The following is a 22,121-nucleotide window of genomic DNA, read 5'->3' as shown; positions in this document are numbered from 1 at the left end:
AGTGGAACAGGGAAGAGAAAAATAACATGGAGAGCATCTTGAAGGTTGACATAAGGCAGTTTACTGAAGCAAAAAAAGAAGTGAAAGTTTGTGTGTCTGCATAAGCAAAGGGAAAAATAAATTAATCTCCTTCCCATCAGTGAGTGATGCTCAGCCACTTCCTGGGAAGCAGGGGTTCAGCATCTGGAGTGGCTGCTCTGGAAAGAAAACACTGTAAAATAACTAATGCCTTCCATTCCTCCTTCTGCCCTCACTCAGCTTTTGCATCTGACCTGACATCATATGCCATGGAATATTGCTTTGGTCAGTTTGGCTCAGCTGGCCTGGATGTGCCCCTCCCAAGATCTTGCCCACCCCCAAACCCCTTGATGGAGGGGGGAATATTGGAGAGACAGCGCTGATTCTGGGCCAGTGCTGCTCAGCAATAGCCAAAACACTGGTGTGTTACCAGCACCTTTCTAACTATTGATGCAAAGTGCTGCAGCACTGTGGGGGCTCTTATGGGGAGATGAACTCCTGCTCAGTGAGACCCAATATAATCTCCACCCCTTATTCCATACCATTTATGCCACACTCAGCTGTCACATAATTCATGTATTTTCTGACTGTTCCTTTGTATTTATTTCTCATGACTGGAACCCCTTCTTACCCACTTATACAACTCAAACTACATCCTTAAACCATCTCTCTCCAAACATACATTTTCATTAAATACTGTCCCCTGCTCGTTCCCAGATAGATATTATTTTCCAGTTTCATGGGCTTCCTTCATCCTTCCAGATCTCCAGTCCATCAGAATGAGCAGTCAGGACAGGAGAAGTGGTATACTTGTTCATTGGGTACCAACACCAGCCTGGCCTGGGTTGCCATCCCATTCACCTTGCTCCTCATAAAGTTCATTCTTAATCAGTTCATGTCACTCCTGCTACTTTGCTTCCTGCAACATACAACTTACACCACAGTATGTTTTTCCCCCAGGATTAAATCTCCTTGAGGCACACACCATATCTCCCCATCCTTCTGTATTCCCCACCAAATCATTACTCACCAAGTGCTCCTAGGTCCATGGGCAAAGACAGTCCCACAAATGGGTTTGCTTTAGTGGGTGGAAAAACCCACACTGACTTCCCCAGCCACTTACTTCCCTGTGTAGTGCAGGGACAGTATCTCCTCCCGCAGTCTGAAAGGATTTTGTTTGGGCAGGACCAGGACATCCAGCAGATCTCCTAGTGTTAACCAGCCAAATGGCTTCTGCTAGATTTTGCATCCCAGTGCTTCCATGCCCCGTTACCTAATGCTCTTAATGTGGTCTTCAGCAGTCCATGACACCTCTGAATCTTCCCAGGAGCTCATGAGTGATAAGGGACGTGATATATCCACACAATGTGGTGTTTCTTTGCCCAAGACTTCATGAAGTTATTTTGAAAATTAGTCCCATCCATTGTCTGATTCAATTCCCTCTGGTGTACCATGTCACTACAAAATGTGTCTCTCAAGGCCTGAGATTGTGTTCCAAGCAGTGGCAATGGTTTACAGGGTATGTTTCCAGACAGACAGTTGTTGCCTCTACTATAGTATGTAGCTCTTGCTTTGGTGTATTTGTGGCAGTCGTCCAATGCAGTCAGTTTATCAACCCTTACCATATTGGAAACGCAGCCACCATCCTCTATTCCAAGGAGATTTCACTCACGTAGTTTGCTTGATTGTAGCATGTTTCATATTTGTTTGTGTCTAGGGATTGTTGTTCAGAACAAATGCCTTCTCAAAAGGAGAATAAGAGCAGCTGTAGTGTGAGAGTGAGCTGAAGAAAAGCTGTCACTTGTAAAGGACTTGATGATCAGCACGGTCACCTTTCTGTTACGTTGAATAAATGCACGTATCCTGGGTCTGCAGGGAGTTTTTGCTGAATAAATTCTCCCTGGGCTTATATCACGAGGCCAAAGACTAGAAATAAGTACATGATTGTGGTCATTGATTAGTAATCTAGAGGTCTCCCTCCACACTCAAGTTTTAGAAACTGTGCTTCAATGAGATTTGTCTTGGGAGCCAAAAAGAAATGACAACAAGAAGCAAAGGAAAGACTAGTATTTCAGTGTAGAAGATTATGGTAGAAAAAATACCAATTTCTCATCCTCACGTTGTAAAAGTAGGCTCAGAATTTGTATGTTTATGAGAAGACTTAAATGCTTGCATGAATTCCCACAGATTTCAGTAAATATGGATATGACCTATGTGGATATGACAGTTGATAAAAGTCTTCATATATAAAAGAATATCATCTCTAGACAATCTGCTGGGACCCATCTGTATGTTTCTGAGAGTAAGGAAGACTTTTTCACAGACAAGGACATAGTCAGAAATGTATGTAAAGAGACAATCGCTACATTAAATACTGAAGTAAAGCACTTCTCATACTTGGGCTGGATGGGCTTTTGCCTTTCACGTTTGGAATGAATTTTTGGATACAGTTTAGAAAACAACTGATTAAAATATTCTTTTCCCCAGAGGACATTATTTTGCCTTTTGAAATTGAGGAGATGCCACGGTGTGCTGCAGAAGTAATTTAGAGACTAGTGTTTTAAGGAGGGATTTTATTTTTTTGTAGACTTGGAAGTAACTTTGCATGAGCTAGATGGCATCTTAGTTGCAAAAAGAAGAGTTTTGCTACTTTGCCTTAAATTTTCTTTTTTTTTTTTTAATCCTTAGCTTTGAATTTTCCTTTGGCATTGCCAGCATAGTTGGCTTACTTCACATTTGGTCAATTTGTACTCAGAAGTAAATACTATCTTATTTTGTACACCTGTATATGTATATGCATAGATGTTTATACATTGCAGTAATAAATACTCCGCTGCTTATCATGAGTCTTTTAACTGCACAAGGATAACAAGGTTATTTCCCCTAGGAGAGAATCTCAGACACCTCAACAAGACCTATTTTTAAGCCAGAGCTCCTTCTGATAGGTTTTTGCTTGGACTTAATCTTACAGCTGTTCATTGTAGCACCACAATAAGAGAAGTTCCTGTTAATTTAGTGGCAAATGCTATTTTCCCAAGGTTTATACTCTGAGTCAAGCAGCAAAAGCTCACATTTTGAAAAAAGATTTTGAAAGTCACTCCTGGGTACCAGATGTGAAATTGCCAATACTGTCTTAAATATTCTTACAGCTAGTGTGTCAGCATAGGACCTGCTTCTGGTGCTTCTCTACAATCATCTATTGAAGCAACACATTTGCCACAGTCGTGTTTCTTCATACCCTCCCAACGCAGTAATTTATTCAAATTTTCCCTCTTCTTTTCCACCCCCAGTGTCTTGTTACCAGGCACAAGAAGTGGTGATTAGGAGCGCAGGCATCCTGGTCATATGTGAAAGTGAAGGATAGTAAAGTTTTAAGGTAGTTTGCCTGTCTGTAGTGATGTGAAATAGAAAATAGTTAGGGAACAGCGTTCACAACTTGAAGTGAATGAAGTCAAAGTCAATGAAACAAAAAAATTCCCAAATACGCTTTGAGCATATTTTTGCAAGGCAAAAAATATCTCAAATAAATCACAGTCTAGTGATTTCTGATTAGATAAACTTTTCTGTTCTTAAAGAGAGAGAAATAAAACATAACAGATATTTTTGATTTTTAATTTGGAGATATTTTGTATACATGGTGTGACTTCATGCCTCAAATATGGATAAGTAAAATGATCTCATAGAAACCTGACTAGTCTGAAAATGTATTAAACAAAGTTAAATAATTAAATAAGAAGCATTTAGCATCCCAGTGGGCTTTGCTGTTCGCAAAAAAAAAAAAGAAACATCACAAGTGGTGACCCATACTGATGAAAGTATTCTCTGAAGTGATTAGTAGTTTCTCTTTTTGTGAATGGCATGAGATGAATTCTGTTGTAAAAGCTTTGAAGAACTAATGATTTGAGCTCCAGTTACTTAATGAACCAGGGACTTCCAACAGTGCCTCAGAAATGCTTAAAACAAGAAAACAAAAAAAATATGTCGTTCTCTCTTTGCTTTTGCCAGCAGTGGATCCTACCAGCCAAATACTAGAAGCAAATGAGTACATTTAAATAACTGCCTTGCAGCTGTTCCAAAGAGAAATCCAGAGCAGTTTCCATTAGAATGGCCTTTCATGGCCAGAGCCAAAAACCACTTCTCTCACTCTGTGCCTTTGAATACATCTCTGTTTTCTCCTCATTTTGTTTGAATTGGAGTGGAAGAGATTTAAACCATCATTGCCACAGAATGGTTATCCTTCTCATAATATGCTTCAGAACAGGCTGCTGTGGGCTGGCATAGCTGTTGTCACCCCTTTCCCCAGTGAAGTGCAACACCATTTGCATTTTGGATTTGGTGCCCGAGTTTCTGCAATCAACAAGTGTGTGGATTTTTTTTGTCCCCCTTGAGCTGAATAAACAAATTAGCCTTGTTACCAAAACAGGCCTCTGGTTGTGATAAATTCCACAGACAAGAGAACTAAAGGAAATGGTGAGTCTGGAAAAAACAATTTGTGATTAGAAGTATATCCACCCTGTTACAGACATCATAGGTAAAACTAAAAATACTAGTACACTTTTTTTTTAAAATTATTTTACTTGGTGAGATTACTGGAGGTTCAAAATCCCCATTTTTTTTTAAATGTAAACCAATACTGCCTTAAATGTGTGAACAACCTAGTTATAGAGCCCCCACTGTTTCTAAAGCACTAAGACAAAGATTTTTCTATATTCTGTTTATATATTTCACAAATGTTTCAATATATCAAAGCAAAAGAAACACAAATTGTCTAACATATATTTAATGAAAAAAATGTATATGCAATAAGAATAGTCTTCTTATTTCCATCTGTAAATCTCTATTTCCAGTCCCAAAATGAAACTTGCTATGCTCATTAACATAGACATTTTTGCTTGTAGGCTAAACTCTCCCAAGTGCTCGCCTTGCTGGTTTGCTTGCTGAGGAACAATGGGAGGTGTGTCCTGGAGGTGGAAGCAGCCCTAGTGTAGCCCACAGCAATTTTCAGCATAAAATTGCAGTCTTTGAGCTGCTGTAGCCAATAATTAACTCCCATCTTGGTTTACTAAATGGGCCTAAAGGACGCATGTTGTAAATCATTATGCATAAAACTCATTCGGGAGGTTATAGGTGCAGATTTTTTTTCCCCTCTGACCGCTTTCACTCTGGCTTTTGAAGTACACTGATAGGACTCTGTGTGCTGCACCTCTCTCCAGAAAACCCCTCCCAAGGTGGGGGTATTCAATAGAGGTCTGTCCTGCACTGCACTCATCCTCACAGCAGCATTCAGGGACTCACAGCAATTTGGATGTCTGTCTGTGATGTTCAGGTTGAGGGTAAAGCAAGTGGGCAATTGAGGGTGAACAGAGCAATATATTGGAGCAGTCCAATCAGCATCATGGCAAAGACATTTTCTGAAGGCATAAGAAGTGGAATAATTCAGTCACTAAGTGAGATGATGGAGTATAATTCTCTTCCTGTGTCCCCCACAAAGTCACAAACTGTTGAGCCTGTGCCCATGTTCAGCTAGTGTTTGTGAAGCTCTGCTTGTCATGAAAGCTACTCAAAAGGAAAAAAAAAGTTCTAAGAGCTTGCAGAAGCCCTTTCTATACTTTGGGCACAGGTACCCCATTTGGGCTACCTGCACCACAGCCAATTGCTTTCGTTTAGCAGTATCTCGACATTACAATGGGGATCTCCCTTTGAAATGAGCTGGGAAGGCAAAGATGAGGTGGCAGAGAAAAGTAAATCCTTAGTAATTAACATATATAAGCCATTCTGGGAATGTTAGTGAAGGTCTGATGATGCAGAACTACGCCCTGATTCAAAGAGTGTTAATTTCCTCCTCTATTGGGAAACTTTCCTATGAACATTTATGTAGGACTTGTGAGGGACATAGCTTATGAAAATTCGTGGAAAAGGAGCAACAATACGACAGTGAGTGAATTGCTGGCTAAGGTATTGGACGGATGAAGTCACTCTGTCTTTTTGTTTTTTGGGTTTTTTTTGGGTTTTGTTTTGTTTTGTTTTGTTTTTCAATTCTTCTAGCTTTTAATATATTAAATCCTCTATTGCTTGCAGAATTTTGGAAGGTCAACAACTTCCCTGGTTTTATCGCCAATCTGTGAAGGTCAAAATCATAGCTAATCAATGGGATCTGTGTCACTTGTGAATTATACCTTCTAAGAGTAAAGCTGCCTCTTTCCACACTATTGCTGGTGACTGAGTCTCTTTAATACACTCAGTGAGTAGATATATTGAGTTGCATTTCCAGGTATAAACTGTAGGAGACAGAGAAATTAAATTCTCAGTTCAGTTTCTAGTCATTGGGACATTTGTCAGCTCTGACACTCTGGTAATACAGTCTGCTACAAAAAAATCCTAAAAATTATTGGGTCCACTAACTATTGCCACATGATCCTTAAGTAACTTTATGCTTTAGGATGTTTCAATAGCATTAAAACAGAGATATTAATTTCCTCCAGTCTGTCAGCTTTGGTCATTTTGAAGGGCAAAATGAATCTAGTGAAATGAAGTATCCTGCTGTGGCAAAAGCACCCCTTCTTATTATACAGGTTTATCCTTAAGTCTGTTGAATGGTTACTTTGGGGGATGCAATTCTGAAGAGGAGGAGCCATTCTGTGTTGGTGCTAGGGTTTCATACTTCAATTGTGCAGATAAAAAATATGTCTGTGCATAAGGCTATAATGGATCAGGACCCTTGTCTTGTAAGTTCATGATTTTTTTTTACTTCTACTTTTATCTTTAAAGGAAACACATCTTTTCCACTTTATTTTTAAAGCTTTTCTTTCATGTTCTGCAGCTTGAAAAGTAGTCTGTGTTTTTCATTAGGTAATGGACAGCTCTTTTGCAAATTGGGTTTTTTCCCTCATCTGTTACAACTTTACTTTTGTAAACTCCATGTTTAGCAGTTGTGGGTTGATGAAGTATTTGCATATTGATTCAATTATGCCTATACTTACTTGCTTATCCTTATTTTAAAGATAGTTTTAATTTATACCCTTCTTTGGGGATTTTGAAGTTGGTAGTTCCCTAATGTTTTTCGACTTGACTCCTGGTATGTTGGTAAACTTAAGGTATTTACCTAAGCTGAAAGCAGTGGTACTGATTTCCACTCACTGTTGCACTAAATGTAAAGATATAAGACAGTGATTACGGTTTTGTAGTCTTAGTTTACCACACTTAGTATTCAAAGAATGTTCCACTCTGTTTCTCTTGACAAGAGGTAGATGCACACATGGCTACTGAGGGTGGGGAGATGACGGCTTGCCTTTTTCTGTTTTGTGGGCCAAGGAACTCTCCAAACTCTGAGATTGCAGAGGGGTCTGTAAAGTGATTATCTTCCCCTCAGGCACCTTGTGCTAATTGATGGTTTGTTTAGGCAGGATCAATCTATGGTATTTTAAAACCTTCTTATTTTTTTTCCACCCTAAGCATCTCTCCATTCACAGCCCTTACCAGGTAAGCAGCCCTCACCAGATGATCTGTCATTCACCATGGAGCTGGCAGGATCCAGAGATCCCCTCTTACCTTCTGCTCCAGGCAGACAGTGTGTTGTTCTCCACTCCTGTCTCTGCCCCAGGAGGGGCAGGTAATAGTGGGCTGCTCTCCCAAGGGCATCCAGTGGTCAAACTGCTGTGGATCCAAATCCTTACCCTATTCTGTCGGGTGTGATGCAGAGGTGGGGCAGTAGCAAGATGAAACAGGCACAGAACTTGGGAAAGCTTACATGGGCTCTTCTTCCCAGTGTTCCCACTGATGCCCTTGTGGTGTGATCCCATACAACCAGAGGAGAGGAGACGATGAGGCAAATAATGCCTGGAAAGGCCAGTGCCCAGGTGAATTGAATGACTAATTGCTGAAGAAGAGTGAGTTTTGTTTATTAAGGCCTGGCGACAAATTTTATGGTCTGTGTGCACCATGCTGTGGTTATAACTATGTCTCATGATTTTAAGAGATTTAATTCCATGTACTTGCGATTTTCTTCTTTGATTTTGGGACAACTGTGTTTTGGGTCATTTCCATATGGTGAGAGGAGACTTTGCTTTTAGTCTGCTTTTGCTCCATTTTTCTTTATCTCTCTTGTTGGTTTTTACAACTCAATGTTTACTTCTTTCGAACAGATACATCCTAGAGGTTTAGTTAACAATGGGCAATTTGCAGCTCACTATGTTTTAAACTTCTGTTGAGAGATACTGAATGGTTGAGGTAAACCTCCAGGCACCACACATCTGGCTTACACAGGCAGTGAAACACACTGAGTGAAACTTCAGGAAATTAAAATATAAACTTCCCTGCCCCTTTTCCTGCAGGGGCAGGAGAGGGGATGGTGTCTGCCTGCTTGCATATGCCTTTGTGGTATATTAACACTTTGAGTACTGAGAGATACAGTGCATTTCTTTGCTGCTTGAGCCTTTCCACTCAGCATCACAGCTAAATGTGATGCCTTGGGATTTTTATGTTTGTGACCTGGGAGGTCAAAATTTTCCTTTAAGATATACACTGGCATCCGAAAAACTGTTCATCTGGAAGTCACCTGTTTGAACTTTTGCCAGTAAACCCTATCATCTTCTTCTCTTCTTTCCCTTGGCGGGGAGGGGTGGGGAGGGAGGTGTGTCTGAAAAGATTACTTTTCCAGGAGTTCCCAGATTTTAGATTAGAATGCCTTAAAAACAAAACTTCTCCAAAATCCCTTGCATTCTGGTGAATGAATACAGTCTTTGGTTTTTCTGTCTTCAAAATGAAAGAAGCAGCAAGTGAGCCTCATGCTAACTTCTCAGGGATTGCTCAAGTGCTGTCCAGCTTTTAAATTGAACAAATCTGGCTCTGTAGCATTTTACGTACTCTTGTGTGTGTACCTACGTTCCACCTTGGCTTGGCATTTTGTGAATAAGTCATATTTTTTGTCAAATTTTGTTTCAGATTTCAAACAAAAAGGTAGGGTAGAATATTGCAAAATCAGGGAATATTTCACATTTTAAGCCCATGTGCAAAACAAAAATACAAAGAAGGAAGGAAAGAGAAAGTAAAAAACATAATACCTGCCACATTTTAAATTTCTGAATTAAAAATATATGTTTTTCCAGGTGTAGCAGGCCTCTTTCCACAGGAGCAAGAGTGGAGCAGGAATCATTATGAGGGCAGCAGACATCTGAAAGAAAAAACAGAGTGACAAATACACAGGCAAAGAGAATTTATTCAAGATCACAAATATCCATTAGTTCCTGAATCCAGATATTCCTACAGACTAAAAATCCTGTGCATTACATAATTAATGCAGATGTTGGCAAGCTTTTATAAGGGCCACTAATTCATTCATATGACTTCCTCTCTCCCTCAAGGGTTCTTATAGTTGACCTGTTATTACTACAAGGTCTTTAACCAAAGAATTAAAACCAGATGTCTTGTAGCTAGGTCTCCTTTTGTTAAACGTCCTTTATAAATATTTTTTTTAATATACACAACAGATCCTACATGAGAACTTTTAAAATTTCTTAAATAATTAAGGCTGAAAGGCTTCAAATACAAGAGTTGATGTATCCTAAAGGAACAATAAAAGTATTATACTCAGTGTGCTGAGAAATACTATTTACTATAACTTTTTATTATCCTCGGCCTGCAAATGTTTCTGATCAATGTTTGGGTTGGAGGTAAAATCTTTCTTAAAAGACCTTTTTCTTTAACATAAATTTAAATGTCATGTAGTCCATTTGGGATGTAGGTGGAAAGTTTTGTATATTGTTTTATTGGATTTGGCTTAATTGCATTGACAAATGTAGAAATGAAAAGAAGCAGAAACAGCTTTGGGTAATTCTAAGGAGATCTTTATCAGATACTATTTTCACTTGAGTCAAGTTACGAATTCTGTTTCGCAATTCTGCACATTTTTGTTTTCAACAAGAAGGTTAAGTTACCTGCAGCACTTCCTGCAGAGTAACTGTAGCTATCCCAAACATATGGTTTACTTTGTATGTTTTTACCAGAAGAAATTACTGTCTTTTAGTGTTGTTGATCTATTCCTTGATTGGGCTTCTTACCTGCCCTGTTTTTGTAAAAATTCAAGTTTACTTGATAGAGTTCCAGATCAATAAAAGCAGAGAGGCAAAGGCAGGTCCTATAGACAGAGACTTTTTTTGTTATGTGTTTCTTGGTTTGATTTTTTTTTTAATTATTATTTTTACATCTTTGTTGTTTACCCATGCTAAACAAGGAATGAGGATGTTATTCAGAGGGGTTTCTTTTCTTAAGGTTTGCCTTTTGGGAATTGCTCCTTGAGTAATTGAATGGAACTGAGAAAGGAAACTCATTCGGCATTTTCTTATAAGCCAACCGTTTTATCCAAAACTTCCACATTCTGGTGGAATATGGGCTTGTTTTTTGCCCCCCTAGCTGTTCTCAGTACTCTGCAAAGAAATTTAGTCATGTGTTCTCTGCCATTGCCATGACAACATTTAATGCAGGAAATAAGGTTGGATGCTTTTAATACTAGTTAAGCCAAATACTACTTTTCTTATTTCTTGGCTCACTCCTATTTCAAATTGGAATAAGTCAGTTCTGGTGAGTTATATTTAAAAGCATTGTGTATTTCAAACCATTTCTAGAAATGTGACTGGTGCTCATAGAAATGCTATATCATGCTTCCTTTAATGTTCATAAAAGCACTTTTTGTGGACATACATCATCCCTGGTAATTCATTGTCTCAGAGCATACTGACAGTCTTTATTTAGGGTGTTCTTCCCACGTTTTAAGACAGGACAGGAAGGAATACCCATGATGGAAAATGGAATGAGTTAAAACCTGCTCAGAAATGTAATGCACCTTTCCTTCTCTTTGAAGAGCTATTCTTCCGCTACAGTAAAACAACAGTTTTATGCACTGATAACATAGACAAGGTATCTAGCAGAGTTAATTTTTCTTAATTATTAATTGCATGCCTTTCCCTTTAACTGAATCTCTCAGCTGGTCTGCTTGGCCAGAAGCTCATTTTCTATGCAATTTACAACTACACCAGAAATCATGCTGGCTCCCAGAGCAGATGAAATTGTTTCTGGTTGTTTCTAATCTGGTTGCTGTTACTAGATTCTTCAGAGCAATTGTTTGTGAGTTGTGGAATGCCATTTGGTCTGAAAAATAAATTTGTTCTGAAGCGTGTTCCTTTCCTATCCCCTCCCCGCTCTTTGTGTATGTCTCATCCATGAAGGCAATCATGTGTTTTCAGTTCTGATGTCATTCTGGTTTTTTCTCTCTCTCTATTTTTTTTTTTTTTTGCTCTTCTTTCAGTCCACAGCCATGAGCGAACCACAATGCTACTACAATGAAACCATTGCCTTCTTTTATAACCGAAGTGGAAAATATCTAGCCACTGAATGGAACACTGTCAGCAAGCTTGTAATGGGACTGGGGATTACTGTCTGCATCTTCATAATGCTGGCCAACCTCTTGGTTATGGTGGCTATTTATGTCAATCGCAGATTCCACTTTCCTATTTATTACTTAATGGCCAACTTAGCTGCTGCGGACTTTTTTGCAGGGCTGGCCTACTTTTACTTAATGTTCAACACAGGACCCAACACTAGAAGACTGACTGTAAGCACCTGGCTTCTCCGTCAGGGCCTCATTGACACCAGTCTGACAGCCTCTGTGGCCAACTTGTTGGCCATTGCCATTGAGCGGCACATTACAGTTTTCCGAATGCAGCTGCACACTCGGATGAGCAACCGCCGGGTGGTTGTTGTGATTGTTGTTATCTGGACTATGGCCATCGTCATGGGTGCCATTCCAAGTGTCGGATGGAACTGTATTTGTGATATCACTCACTGCTCCAACATGGCACCGCTCTATAGTGACTCCTACCTGGTCTTCTGGGCTATTTTCAACCTCGTCACTTTTGTGGTCATGGTGGTCCTATACGCTCACATCTTTGGGTACGTTCGCCAAAGGACTATGAGAATGTCCAGACACAGTTCTGGACCCCGCAGGAATCGGGACACCATGATGAGCCTTCTCAAGACTGTGGTCATTGTTCTTGGTAAGTGCTTACTTTGCCCACCCTGTTCTCCCTGCTCTGTTTCTTATTAGGTAATTTTGGTAATGGTCACCTCCTGGGGGTCAGCAGAATTTGGAAGACACTAGAAGAGGTGCAGACAATAAGAACACCCAGAGTTCACTACTATGACCACTGGGACTATCAAGCTTATATATGGAAGTTGATGTAACATGGTCACTCAGCCCTATAACATGAAACTGGTGAAAATTCAGATGTAATGTGATTTTTTTGCAGCAACCCATGGTTAAAACCTTTTGTAGCAACCTATTATACACAGTGTTTGTCCTTTAGCCTTTGAAGATGCTGAACTTAAAATAGTACAGGGAGGGTTCAGTATTCCACTGAAGGACCTGTTGTCTCCTTTTTGCCGCCTGAAAGGTGATGTGTGTATTCATGCAGTGTTCCAGTATATGGAGAACAGTGAGGGGCTACAGGCTATTCACAAAAAGATTGAGTGTTAAGCAGGACTGCATGTACTCAGTCCAATCATGGTTAGTACATATCAGTATCTGACCATGTGCTAATACAGGAAAGTAGCATGTGAGATACTGGTGTGCTTCAACACATTGCTCAGGAGGTGCCTGGGTGCTCTGCTTCAGAGCTTGGCATGAGGGAAATAACACAACACACTTTGGATTCAGGGGGTTCTTGTCATTTTGTGAATGGTTTTACTTGGGGTTTTGTCTAGGGCTCCCAGTTTCCTTATGCAGAAGGACAGCCTAAATGCTAAGTACCATTCCCTGGTGATCATTGCTGTTTGTTCTGGTTTTTGTTGCTGAAGACGATAGTGAGCTGAAGGCAGCAAGGATGGTGCAGGTTTTCTCCTTGTCCAATATGTGTTCTCACCTATTAGGTCTTCCAGTACAGTACATGGGTCTTTAGGTATCCCAGTACCCTACTGCATCAGATGGTTGCCCCAATATCCATAAATGGAACTGTTAATGCAATTAACAAATGCAGAGCCCAAAACTTAGGCCCATTTCTCTCCTTGACATTATGGTTCCCACAGGTTTATGCTGCAACTTGTGCTTTCTATCACAAACATGGCAGAATGGTTGCAGAGATTCAGTGTGAGTCACTGTGTCAACTCACTTGTTAGTTTAAGAATTTACATGTTGTACTCTGACCTAGTGATCTGCTTTTTAACCAGAATATGAATTGTGCGGTTAACTGTTAAGCTATTGATAAGATGTATTTCTCCATGTCCTACTCTTCTCTTGAGGGAAGGAACTTCTGAGTTTTGCAGGGGAGACTGTAGCAGCTGGTAAAACCTCTCCTGACTTCCTAGTGGTTCAAAAATCTGTCCCTCCCCATCTCCTTGATTTTCATGGTAGAAGGCAAGATGAGGTTAAGAATGCAAAGAAAAATTAGGTTTTGCAGTCCTCTTTTAGGAAACAGTTCTCTTTTTTTCCTTCCTGAAGCCAGTATTGTTCATACAGCAGTGTAGTATTTCCTACAAGGTGAAAGACTGGCTCAGACTTAAAAAAAAAAAGGCAAAAGACCCCAAAAACAACAACCAAAAAAAAAGTGGATGGAAAATAGTAGCCACTTCTACCAATGCAGTGTGGAGTTATAGCAATAAACAGTAATTGAATAAATAGCAAATGTCAGCTATTGTATGGTACTAGAGGTATGTGTATGCAGCAGGAAGGATAGGTGGTGACAACACTGTCCTTCCTTCTCCTGTGAGAAGAGGTGAGAGGGAAGATGAAGAGGCCACTCACTGTGGCCACAACAGTAGTGATGTACAAGGAACATAAAGTGACCCCTTTTTCCCCTCACGGGTATATTTTTTTCAGGTATTGTTCTAGAAAGAGTGAAACAACTCCAGAGGTTAAGGGGCATTAGCTAAACTTAAGGTAAGTTCAGTTTAGCTGCAGATGTAGTTCAGTAATACCTCTGATTCCTCATTAAGGTGAGATTTTTCAGGACTGTGCAAGTGGCACATGTTGTAGCTTTCTTCAAAATTCAAACAGGATCTTATTTCGTGTTACTACTGCACTTCATTCAGTGTTTTGCACTCACTGTACTTAAGTATCTCTTCTAATCTGCTTAAAATACTATTTACAGAAAACAATAACCAATTATTTCATTAAATCTGTTTTAAGGAAACAAAGGCACTTGTAGGTTGTGACACTCTTCATCATTTTTGCAGCTCCCACCTTGGTTTTATATTACAAAATGTTTGGGTTTTGGTTCCGTTTAGTTTTTTTCCTAAGCAATGTAGTTTCTAGAGGAAAGCTAGAGGATGTCAGTCATAGGCCTGTAGTGTAAAGAAGCAGCAATGCTTTCACCTCCTTACCACCTGTGAGGCACAGTTGCAAGACAAAAATGGTTGGGAAACAGCTGTGGGTTTGTTGTGTAAATTCATTTAATTTAAGAAATAAATAAGTAAGTATTAGACTGAAGTCAAGAGGTAGGCTTTAGGGTAACCACAGAGACTTTTGAGGAGCTAAATATTTGTGGATCAAGGTGTTATCAGACTGCTAGGTGCACCATGAGTAATGTTCATTAGTTGCCATCATCTGGGGAGTACCATCCCATATTGCTGAATTTGCGTTTCTGGGGAGGGTTGTTTTGTGGTTCTAAAGAAGAAAAGCTAAGCATCACTTCAAAGCACTTCTGGGCAACACGTATCTCAGATATCAGCAGATACTCTAAAGCAAAACGGTGTGGTCAGCATGTTGATTAGACAGGTGTGCTGATGCTCCATCACTGTTGGCAGCCTACTTGGAAGTCTGGCCTAAAGTTTTCTTAAACAGAAGATTTAATTTCAGGGGCCATACATCCTGAGTGCCTCGTTGAAAAGGCAGTGCTGTAAGTTTGTCTACTGGAGCTTTGGGGAGGGCAGAAAAGCTGAGTGTCTTAGGCTGCATGGGGCAATTTGCTGAACATTTATCTCATGTTATCTGGCTTTTTCTACATCTGTGAACCTCAAAAACATGGGGGAAAAGAGCCCATGCTTTTCTTAATGGTGCAGATCAGGGTAATAATGCTAATAATTCCTCCATACATTTTTGATTTGAGGCAGAAGCCAACTTTTTGCAGGAAGTGAAGATGGGAAAGAAAGCAGATCTGAAGATCCCTCTCCCTCCTCTCCTCCTTCCACAGCTGACTGGGGAAGGGAGCTGGTTTGTGTCAGTCTGCTCTACCCACAGGAAGACAATTCATTTTAGAGGAGAGAGAGGGTACCCTGGGATTGAAAGGAAAACAGAACTGAGGCTCTGGGTAAGCTTGTGAGCATTGGCATAGTGAGGCAAACCATTCCTTATCTTAGAATCTTTGTTAAAATGCTGCCCAGCCGTAAGTAACCCCATTGTGAATTGGGCAGCAGTGAACGGTTCGTTTGACTTTTGAACTTTCATAAACGGGCGTCCTGGAGTTGTCCTGCTGGCTGTACTCCCAGGCAAAGCCATGCTGCTGCTGAAAGCAGAAGAGCGTCTTTTCCCCTGTCTGCATTCTCACTGTGGTGGGCAGGAGGGGGAGGGAATAACACAAGAGCTTCTTGTTTATTAGCTGCCTAACACGGCCTGCCCTCCTTGTGCCTTGCTGCCTTGCTCCAAGAGGAGAAGAGCTGGCCCAAAGGGGTGCAATCCTGCAGGCAGTGGTGCTGTCAGCATGTGTGGGGAGGGTGCCAGCTGCCTCTGACAAGGGGGTGATTGTGTGGGGAGGGCTCTGGCCGCTTGACGCACTGACTGGAGCAGTCGGGATCTGGCACACTGCATCATCCCACAGAGTGGGTGGGATACTGAATCCTAGGAACAAGTCAAAAGCAGAGAACAATTTTTTTTATGCCCTCTTGTTTTTTTCCTTGAGTAAAATAGTTTAAACAGAAGGAAGTGATTTCATAGCTGAGCCCTTTCTTCTTTTAACAAGGCTGCTTTTGAAATCTTTCAAAAGTAACAAGAAACATAAAGCTCTTTTTCTAAACCATGCCTTTCCTTTTCACTGAAACTAAGGAAGGACTGATCTGTGTACTGCACAAAGCCAAAAAATCATGTCTGGTTTGGCTTGCAGCTCAGTGACACTTTGCCTTTCACCACCACCATGTGCTCCCTTTAAATGAGCAATCAGGGATCAGGCAGAAACTGAGCAGATACATCAGCTGAAACTTGGCATCCTCTCTTCTTTTCTCCACTTTTTCTCCTGTTACATTTAGAAGCAAAGCTAAACTGGTTTTCTGCTGGGGATCATAGTTAGACTCTGAAAGCGTTTGTCTGGGCCAGTTGTAGGTTTGGCCCAAAAATAGATTACAGTATCTAACTATTGTTTCAAGAAGTAGTGAAAGCACCAAATGAAGGATTTCAGAGCCGGGGCCTGAATTAGCTAGCTCTGGTCTGGATTCCTTGGCCTGGAATCAGTCATGAAAGCCTAGGGTCTTTCAGGTATTTTCAGGTGCATATCTGTATTTGTAGAGAAGTACTGGCTTAGAATGTTGCTGTGGAAAGTCAGCCTGTATTTCTCCTGCCTAAAAGCTGATTAAATATCCATTCTAATTTGTCACCACTTGTTTTTACAGTGTGGATACCTCTGCCGTATACCTCCATATTCAATTTTAGGCATTCCTCTCTATTTAGAATTTAGACTGTGAGATTGTGATACTGAGGGTTTATAACTGAATTTCAAATAAGCACAATACCAACAACCCTTTTTATTTGTATTTTACTAATCCTGATGATTAGCCTTCTATGTTGGGTGAGTTCTCAATATTGTTTGGCCAAAATTAGGCATGCCTTTTGAGCCAAGAACCACAGCTAGCCCACAGGATGTAGGGAGACCAAACAATAAATTCATAATTGTTTACCCTTTATATTCCTAGGAAGTAAAAAGACACTTAGGACTTTCCTGCCTGTAGAATCATCCGCTTTGTTTGCAGGAATGTGATTTACTCTGTAAGGCTGGTAATGTTGGCACAGATAAAAAAGATGTCTATTCTTTTTTCTCAAAGTTTAAACTTTGAGTTTGTATAACTTTTGATTTAAAGGAGTCTCACTGTGTTTGAAGACAGTCCTTTACTCACTATAACAAAGAAATAAATGTAAGAAAAAAAATCTGGAAGTTCGGTATAAACTTCTGGAAGGGCAGAACTGCTCAGCACCAGCATTTTTCCTGCCCTCTCTGCTGCAGTTATGAATTTCATGATATTTATTTTGGTACTCTTGTAGCTTTTTTTTCACATCTAGGTACCAAACGGGTTTGGAAAACAGCAAAAAACTGTAAATGTACGTGAGTGTTCACATATGCTGTAGCTATACCATTGAAGCAAATAAAGTGCATTATTGATAGCTTTAACCTTTCTGACTGGTTGTTTTGACATGCAGTCTGCATCTTCGCTCCCTTTTTCTTCTTATGCAGTAAAAGCACTTGATTATCAGTAGAACAGAAAAAGACTATGGAATAGTGCTACAACCTGACTGAAAGCACATGGTGTCTCAACAAAGGCATGTCTCATGCAGTGTCAGGTAATTTGCTGGAATGGTTTGTCTTTGTTGGCCTTAAGGCTTAAACAGTAGGAAATATATTTCATCAGTTAATGAGGCTGTGGTCTTGGACTGAGATGAAGATGATTGTGTCTAGATAGACCCTTGGTTATGGTACCACTCAAACTTTGACAGACCTTCCCTGCCTATGGTACGTTATTCCTGCAGGCCAAAGGGAGCATTAGCCCTCTTAGCACAATGCAGCTTTTAAGATGATCTCCTGGAGAAGCCAAGATTTAACTCTAATCCCAGTGACTGTAAGAAGACAACTTCACATGTTTACCTCCTTCTTGAGGAGTTCTGCTGCTGTCAAGAGGCATTGTCTTTGCAGCAGCATTTTTCCTGAGATGAAAAATTGAGGATGCTGTCTTAACTTGGGAATGTCCTTCCATCAGGTAACAGTGGTCTCATGGGGAAAAGAGCATCATCCAGTCAGGTGTTTTTCCTTGTAATTATTACATTTTCCATAGAGAGTTGGGCTCGGCAGTAACATCAGTTCAGGTGAGAGCAGCTTCTTCTCTGGAAGTGGTGCAATGTGAAGCCATAAATACCATGTTACCCTGTGGTCTGCACAGAGGGCCAGTTCGGAGTCACCAACCCTGCCTGACCCCTGCATCATCGAAATGTCGCTTGTGTATTGATTTAATCCTGACAGAAAAACAGGGCAATAAACTCTGTAATTAGTGCAGGCAGTAGTCTGAGCATCAATGACTTTCTGTTCTAGCACACAGGTTGCAGTTTTGTGCAGTTCGAGTGTTTTTAGATAAGAATGTTTTGAATGTGCGTAAACAGTGAATTTAACCCTACAGTCAAGTAAACTGGGAAATTGTTGCTGATGACTGTAGTCTAAATGGAGGGCTCATAGAGTTTAATGGATAAAATCTTATTGCACTGTTTGGAGAGTGAAGGTTTGTAATACATGCCTTCAGAAATGCAGTGTGACAGCAGTACTTTCAAGCTATATCATCAAATATTTGCACAAAAAAGTGAAATCTTCATTAAAATTATTATTTATAGCACACCTATTCTACTGGATTTTGGATGACTTGGACCCCCTCGGCCCCCTCATCCCCCTCTTCCCCCTCTTTTGTTCTCCCTAAGCCTTAGGAGTAGTTCTGATTGCTCCTCAAAGGCTTCCTTGCAGAAAAAAGGTGCAGTTTAGGGAGTTGGTGGTTTCTGGGCCTTGCCATGTCCACTTATTATGTATTATCTTTTTGGTTTTGTTTTTTTGGTTTTTGGGGGTTTTTTTTATTTCCGCATGCATCTTAATGACATTTTAATATTGATTTAAGTAATGTCAGTATGCTTTTAGTTTGCAGTAGATGAAGGGGAATTAAAGTCTTCATATTATTGCATATATTTGTTAGAAAATTTAATTCAGATTTGATCTGGAATCATTAAGATTTAGTAACAAGAATTTTAACTTTTAGTCAATGATTAATAACAAGTGTAATAATATTTTTATGTTTGTAAATGTAAATGTGTGTATTCTATTTTCTTGATAAATACAGCTTGATCATTATATTATACAGGTCTAGCACTTTCTAACGGAATACAAATTTTCACAAAGAATTATTAAAAGTCAGTCAGGTTTTCTTTTTCCAGTTAAAATAATGGAGGCATGGAAACTTGCCAAGGATCTATGTATATAATTATGCAGTGATTGTAGTGTGTTTAAAATTTAACATGCTTTGTAGGATGTTTCTTGATTGCTTGTTAGATTTCATGCTGCTAGTAAAGCAGTACTATGTGTGCTCTGTATCAAAATCTCAGCCACTGATCATTTTTATTATTTATAGTCCTGCAAATGAATTCTGGTGGATTTTCTTGAATTTTTTCTGGCAGTCCAAAACCTAATCTTTTCCTGTTACTGGTTTGTTGGTGAGGATGCCAAATGGAAAAATAATAAGAAAGCACAGAGTCTGGAAATTACAGTATGGTGAGTTTGTTTGTGTGATAAACCTCATAAGTAGCTTTCTTTTCCAAAACAAGCCCATGCAAGCTCCACTTGATGAAGCAAAGGTTACTGGTGCCTTGTATCCAGGCAACTCTCTCTGAACCCAGAGTATGGCTGGATGTGTAGAAAGTCTTATTCTAAGCGTTTCTTCACCAACTCTCTCAGTTGATTTTATTGCATCCACAGTTAAAGCTGTTACATCCCTGGTGACTGTCTTTTCTCTAAAGTATTCCAGGTATTCCTACGGTACTCAATGCTTCCTTCACCCTGGGGAATCCATTTAGAAGTTTTCTCCTTCTTTCCCCTTTCAGTTAAGAATAAGAATTATTTATTTTTATTCAGGATCCTTTGAAAATTCTCTTCGAGGACCTTCCATCATTTCCCAAGACAGGAACATAGTTTTATTTTATTTTATTCTTGAGAGGGAAAAATGTCTCAAGTAAATACATTCCTTTAAGTATGATGAAAATGAGGCCTTGTTTAATAGAAGTCTTTCCCGAGTTCAGTATAGTTTTTTACCTTTTCAGGGGAAAAATAAATTAAAGGGCAGCTGAAAACACTCTTCATTTTTCCAGGAATGGCCTGAAAGGAGTGAACCTTAAGTAGATCTTGCACTTCACCTTTTGATTAAAAAAAATTATAAACAAAAAATTAATTCCTGTTGCTTGCATATGTTTTGTCCTTTTACCAAGAAGCTTCTAAAAATTAATTGCAATAGCAAAAGTAGGTATATTTCTCAACAGGCCCTGAGAATTTATTTTTATTTTCCTTTAATAATAGGATTTGGAAATCACACCTTGACCTTGAAAAATAGAATCCAAGATTTTCTCTTGGATTTGCTGACTAAGGAGAGATGTTCGCTTACTGAAAAACCACACCAAATCAAAATTAATTGGTAACCCATCTTGTTCTGAGATCAGACTCCACTTAGCAGTGCTACATTCATGAGTGAATACTCATCGACCTGGGCTTCTCCAAAATGGAGATGGGCATGTTTTGTGAGACTTTTGCTCTAAAACAGAGGCCTTGTTAAACTTTGCTGAATACCCAGGGCAAAAATTGTTACCAAGAAGTTTTGAAAATCAGTATGTACAGGAAGGCTTTCTCTAAAATGCCAGAACATGACCAAGTCCTACTGGTCTCTCAAAATTTGAGAATTTTTAATTTTTTGGAAGAGAAGATGGGAACCCATCCTTTCTTTAGTAGAGGCAACAATAGTGCTTTTACAGAATGGCTGCTCACCACATAACATTTTTGTCCTCTAGAAAGCACATGGTTGCATGGAGAATTTGGTTCTAAATGTTTTGCTTATTTTGTTCATTGACTTTCCAGATTATATTTCTTGTCCCCCCAGCTGAAACTAATGCATCCTTGGCAACTCTTAAGGGAAAGCATTTGCAGTGTGAAGGTACAGGATAAGGTCCATGTCCAGCCACTGGCTTCTGTTTTCACCTTTGTGATACCATTTGTCTTTCCAGCATTTCAGCAAACACCACTCAAGTGCTAAGTCAAATTTACACCTAGACCTCAGCTTCAGAAAATATGTGAACAAAAATGCCAGCTGTTAACTTGTCTCATTGTAAAACTGCATTCAATGAGGCACTGAACTAGTGTTTGTTTCCACCAATGGAAAGCACTGACAACAACAGACCATGTTGTGCAAGACAAGCAGTGGTGCTCCTTCTGCATTGCTTCATTGCACATGAGCAGTGTGATTAAGTATTCTGGGTTTGTTTTTTCTGGGATAATCCATGAAAACAGAAGAATAACAATTTTCAATATCAAATTATTTTTTCCTTTATAGTTTCAATGAAACTATGGCTCTTAACATCAAATCAAAGAGTTATTGCAGATGGCAAAACTTGCTGAGATATCTGAGGTACAGCAGCCAGTCAGTGCAGTGGGAAATGGTCAGGAGTGATTGACATCTTTCAGACAGCAGCCATGCTTCCATACTTCTAGCCTCAGCATGAAAAGAATGTTCCTCAAAAAGGCTTAGTTTCTGTATTTTTTTTTAATGAATGTATTTAGGATCTGATTGTGAAAAGAAAATAAGATTCTGACTTCTTCTGGTGGGAGCAGAATAGCTTCCTATTTTCGTGTTTCATACTCATGGCATGCTGTCACAGAGCTCACTGATGGACTGCTTTTACTTTCTTTTTTTCTTTCAAAGATATTTTTAGGTTTTTTTTCCTTCCCCTTCTCTTTTTCCCAGCCAGTCCACTATAAGTTTCTCTCACAGACTTACACATTTGATAGCCTTCTTTAAAACTGGAAGCACCAACAACAGCAGAAGATCCCCATCCTTTCTGTAGTTCTCATTTGGGAAAACTTTGTGTCAGACTTCTACTTTCCTAAGGATAAGAAAATGTCTCTGAAGTTAATTTTCCTGGATCCATATGGAGAAGTGCTGATATTATGTCCAAGTGTGCTGCTTGTGTAATGTGACAGCTCCACTGCTGGACACTGGTCCTTTTGCCATCAATGCCTAGAGAACAGCAAGGGTTCACAGCTTGTGTGGAAGGTCATGAGACTTCCAAAGCTGTGGCATTGTTTGTAAATCTGAGGTATTTAATTTCCATGCTCTGGTGTTGTCCATCA

General features: G+C 39.7%; 1 protein-coding gene across 1 annotated transcript in view; it reads left to right on the top strand.

Annotated features, from left to right (window-relative positions):
- Positions 1 to 22,121, top strand: part of LPAR1 (lysophosphatidic acid receptor 1) — a 72,587-nt gene that overhangs the window by 27,204 nt on the left and 23,262 nt on the right. The window contains exon 3 of the mRNA XM_066181453.1: positions 11,318 to 12,065. Within this exon, the coding sequence (XP_066037550.1) occupies positions 11,318 to 12,065 (748 nt within the window). The remainder of the gene's footprint in view (positions 1 to 11,317; positions 12,066 to 22,121) is intronic.

The sequence above is a fragment of the Chamaea fasciata genome, unplaced genomic scaffold, assembly GCF_029207755.1.
Source record: "Chamaea fasciata isolate MVZ Bird 193981 ecotype frontalis unplaced genomic scaffold, bChaFas1.0.hap1 SCAF_4, whole genome shotgun sequence".
Taxonomy (NCBI): domain Eukaryota; kingdom Metazoa; phylum Chordata; class Aves; order Passeriformes; family Sylviidae; genus Chamaea; species Chamaea fasciata.
This window is presented reverse-complemented; position numbering and strand designations above follow the sequence as displayed.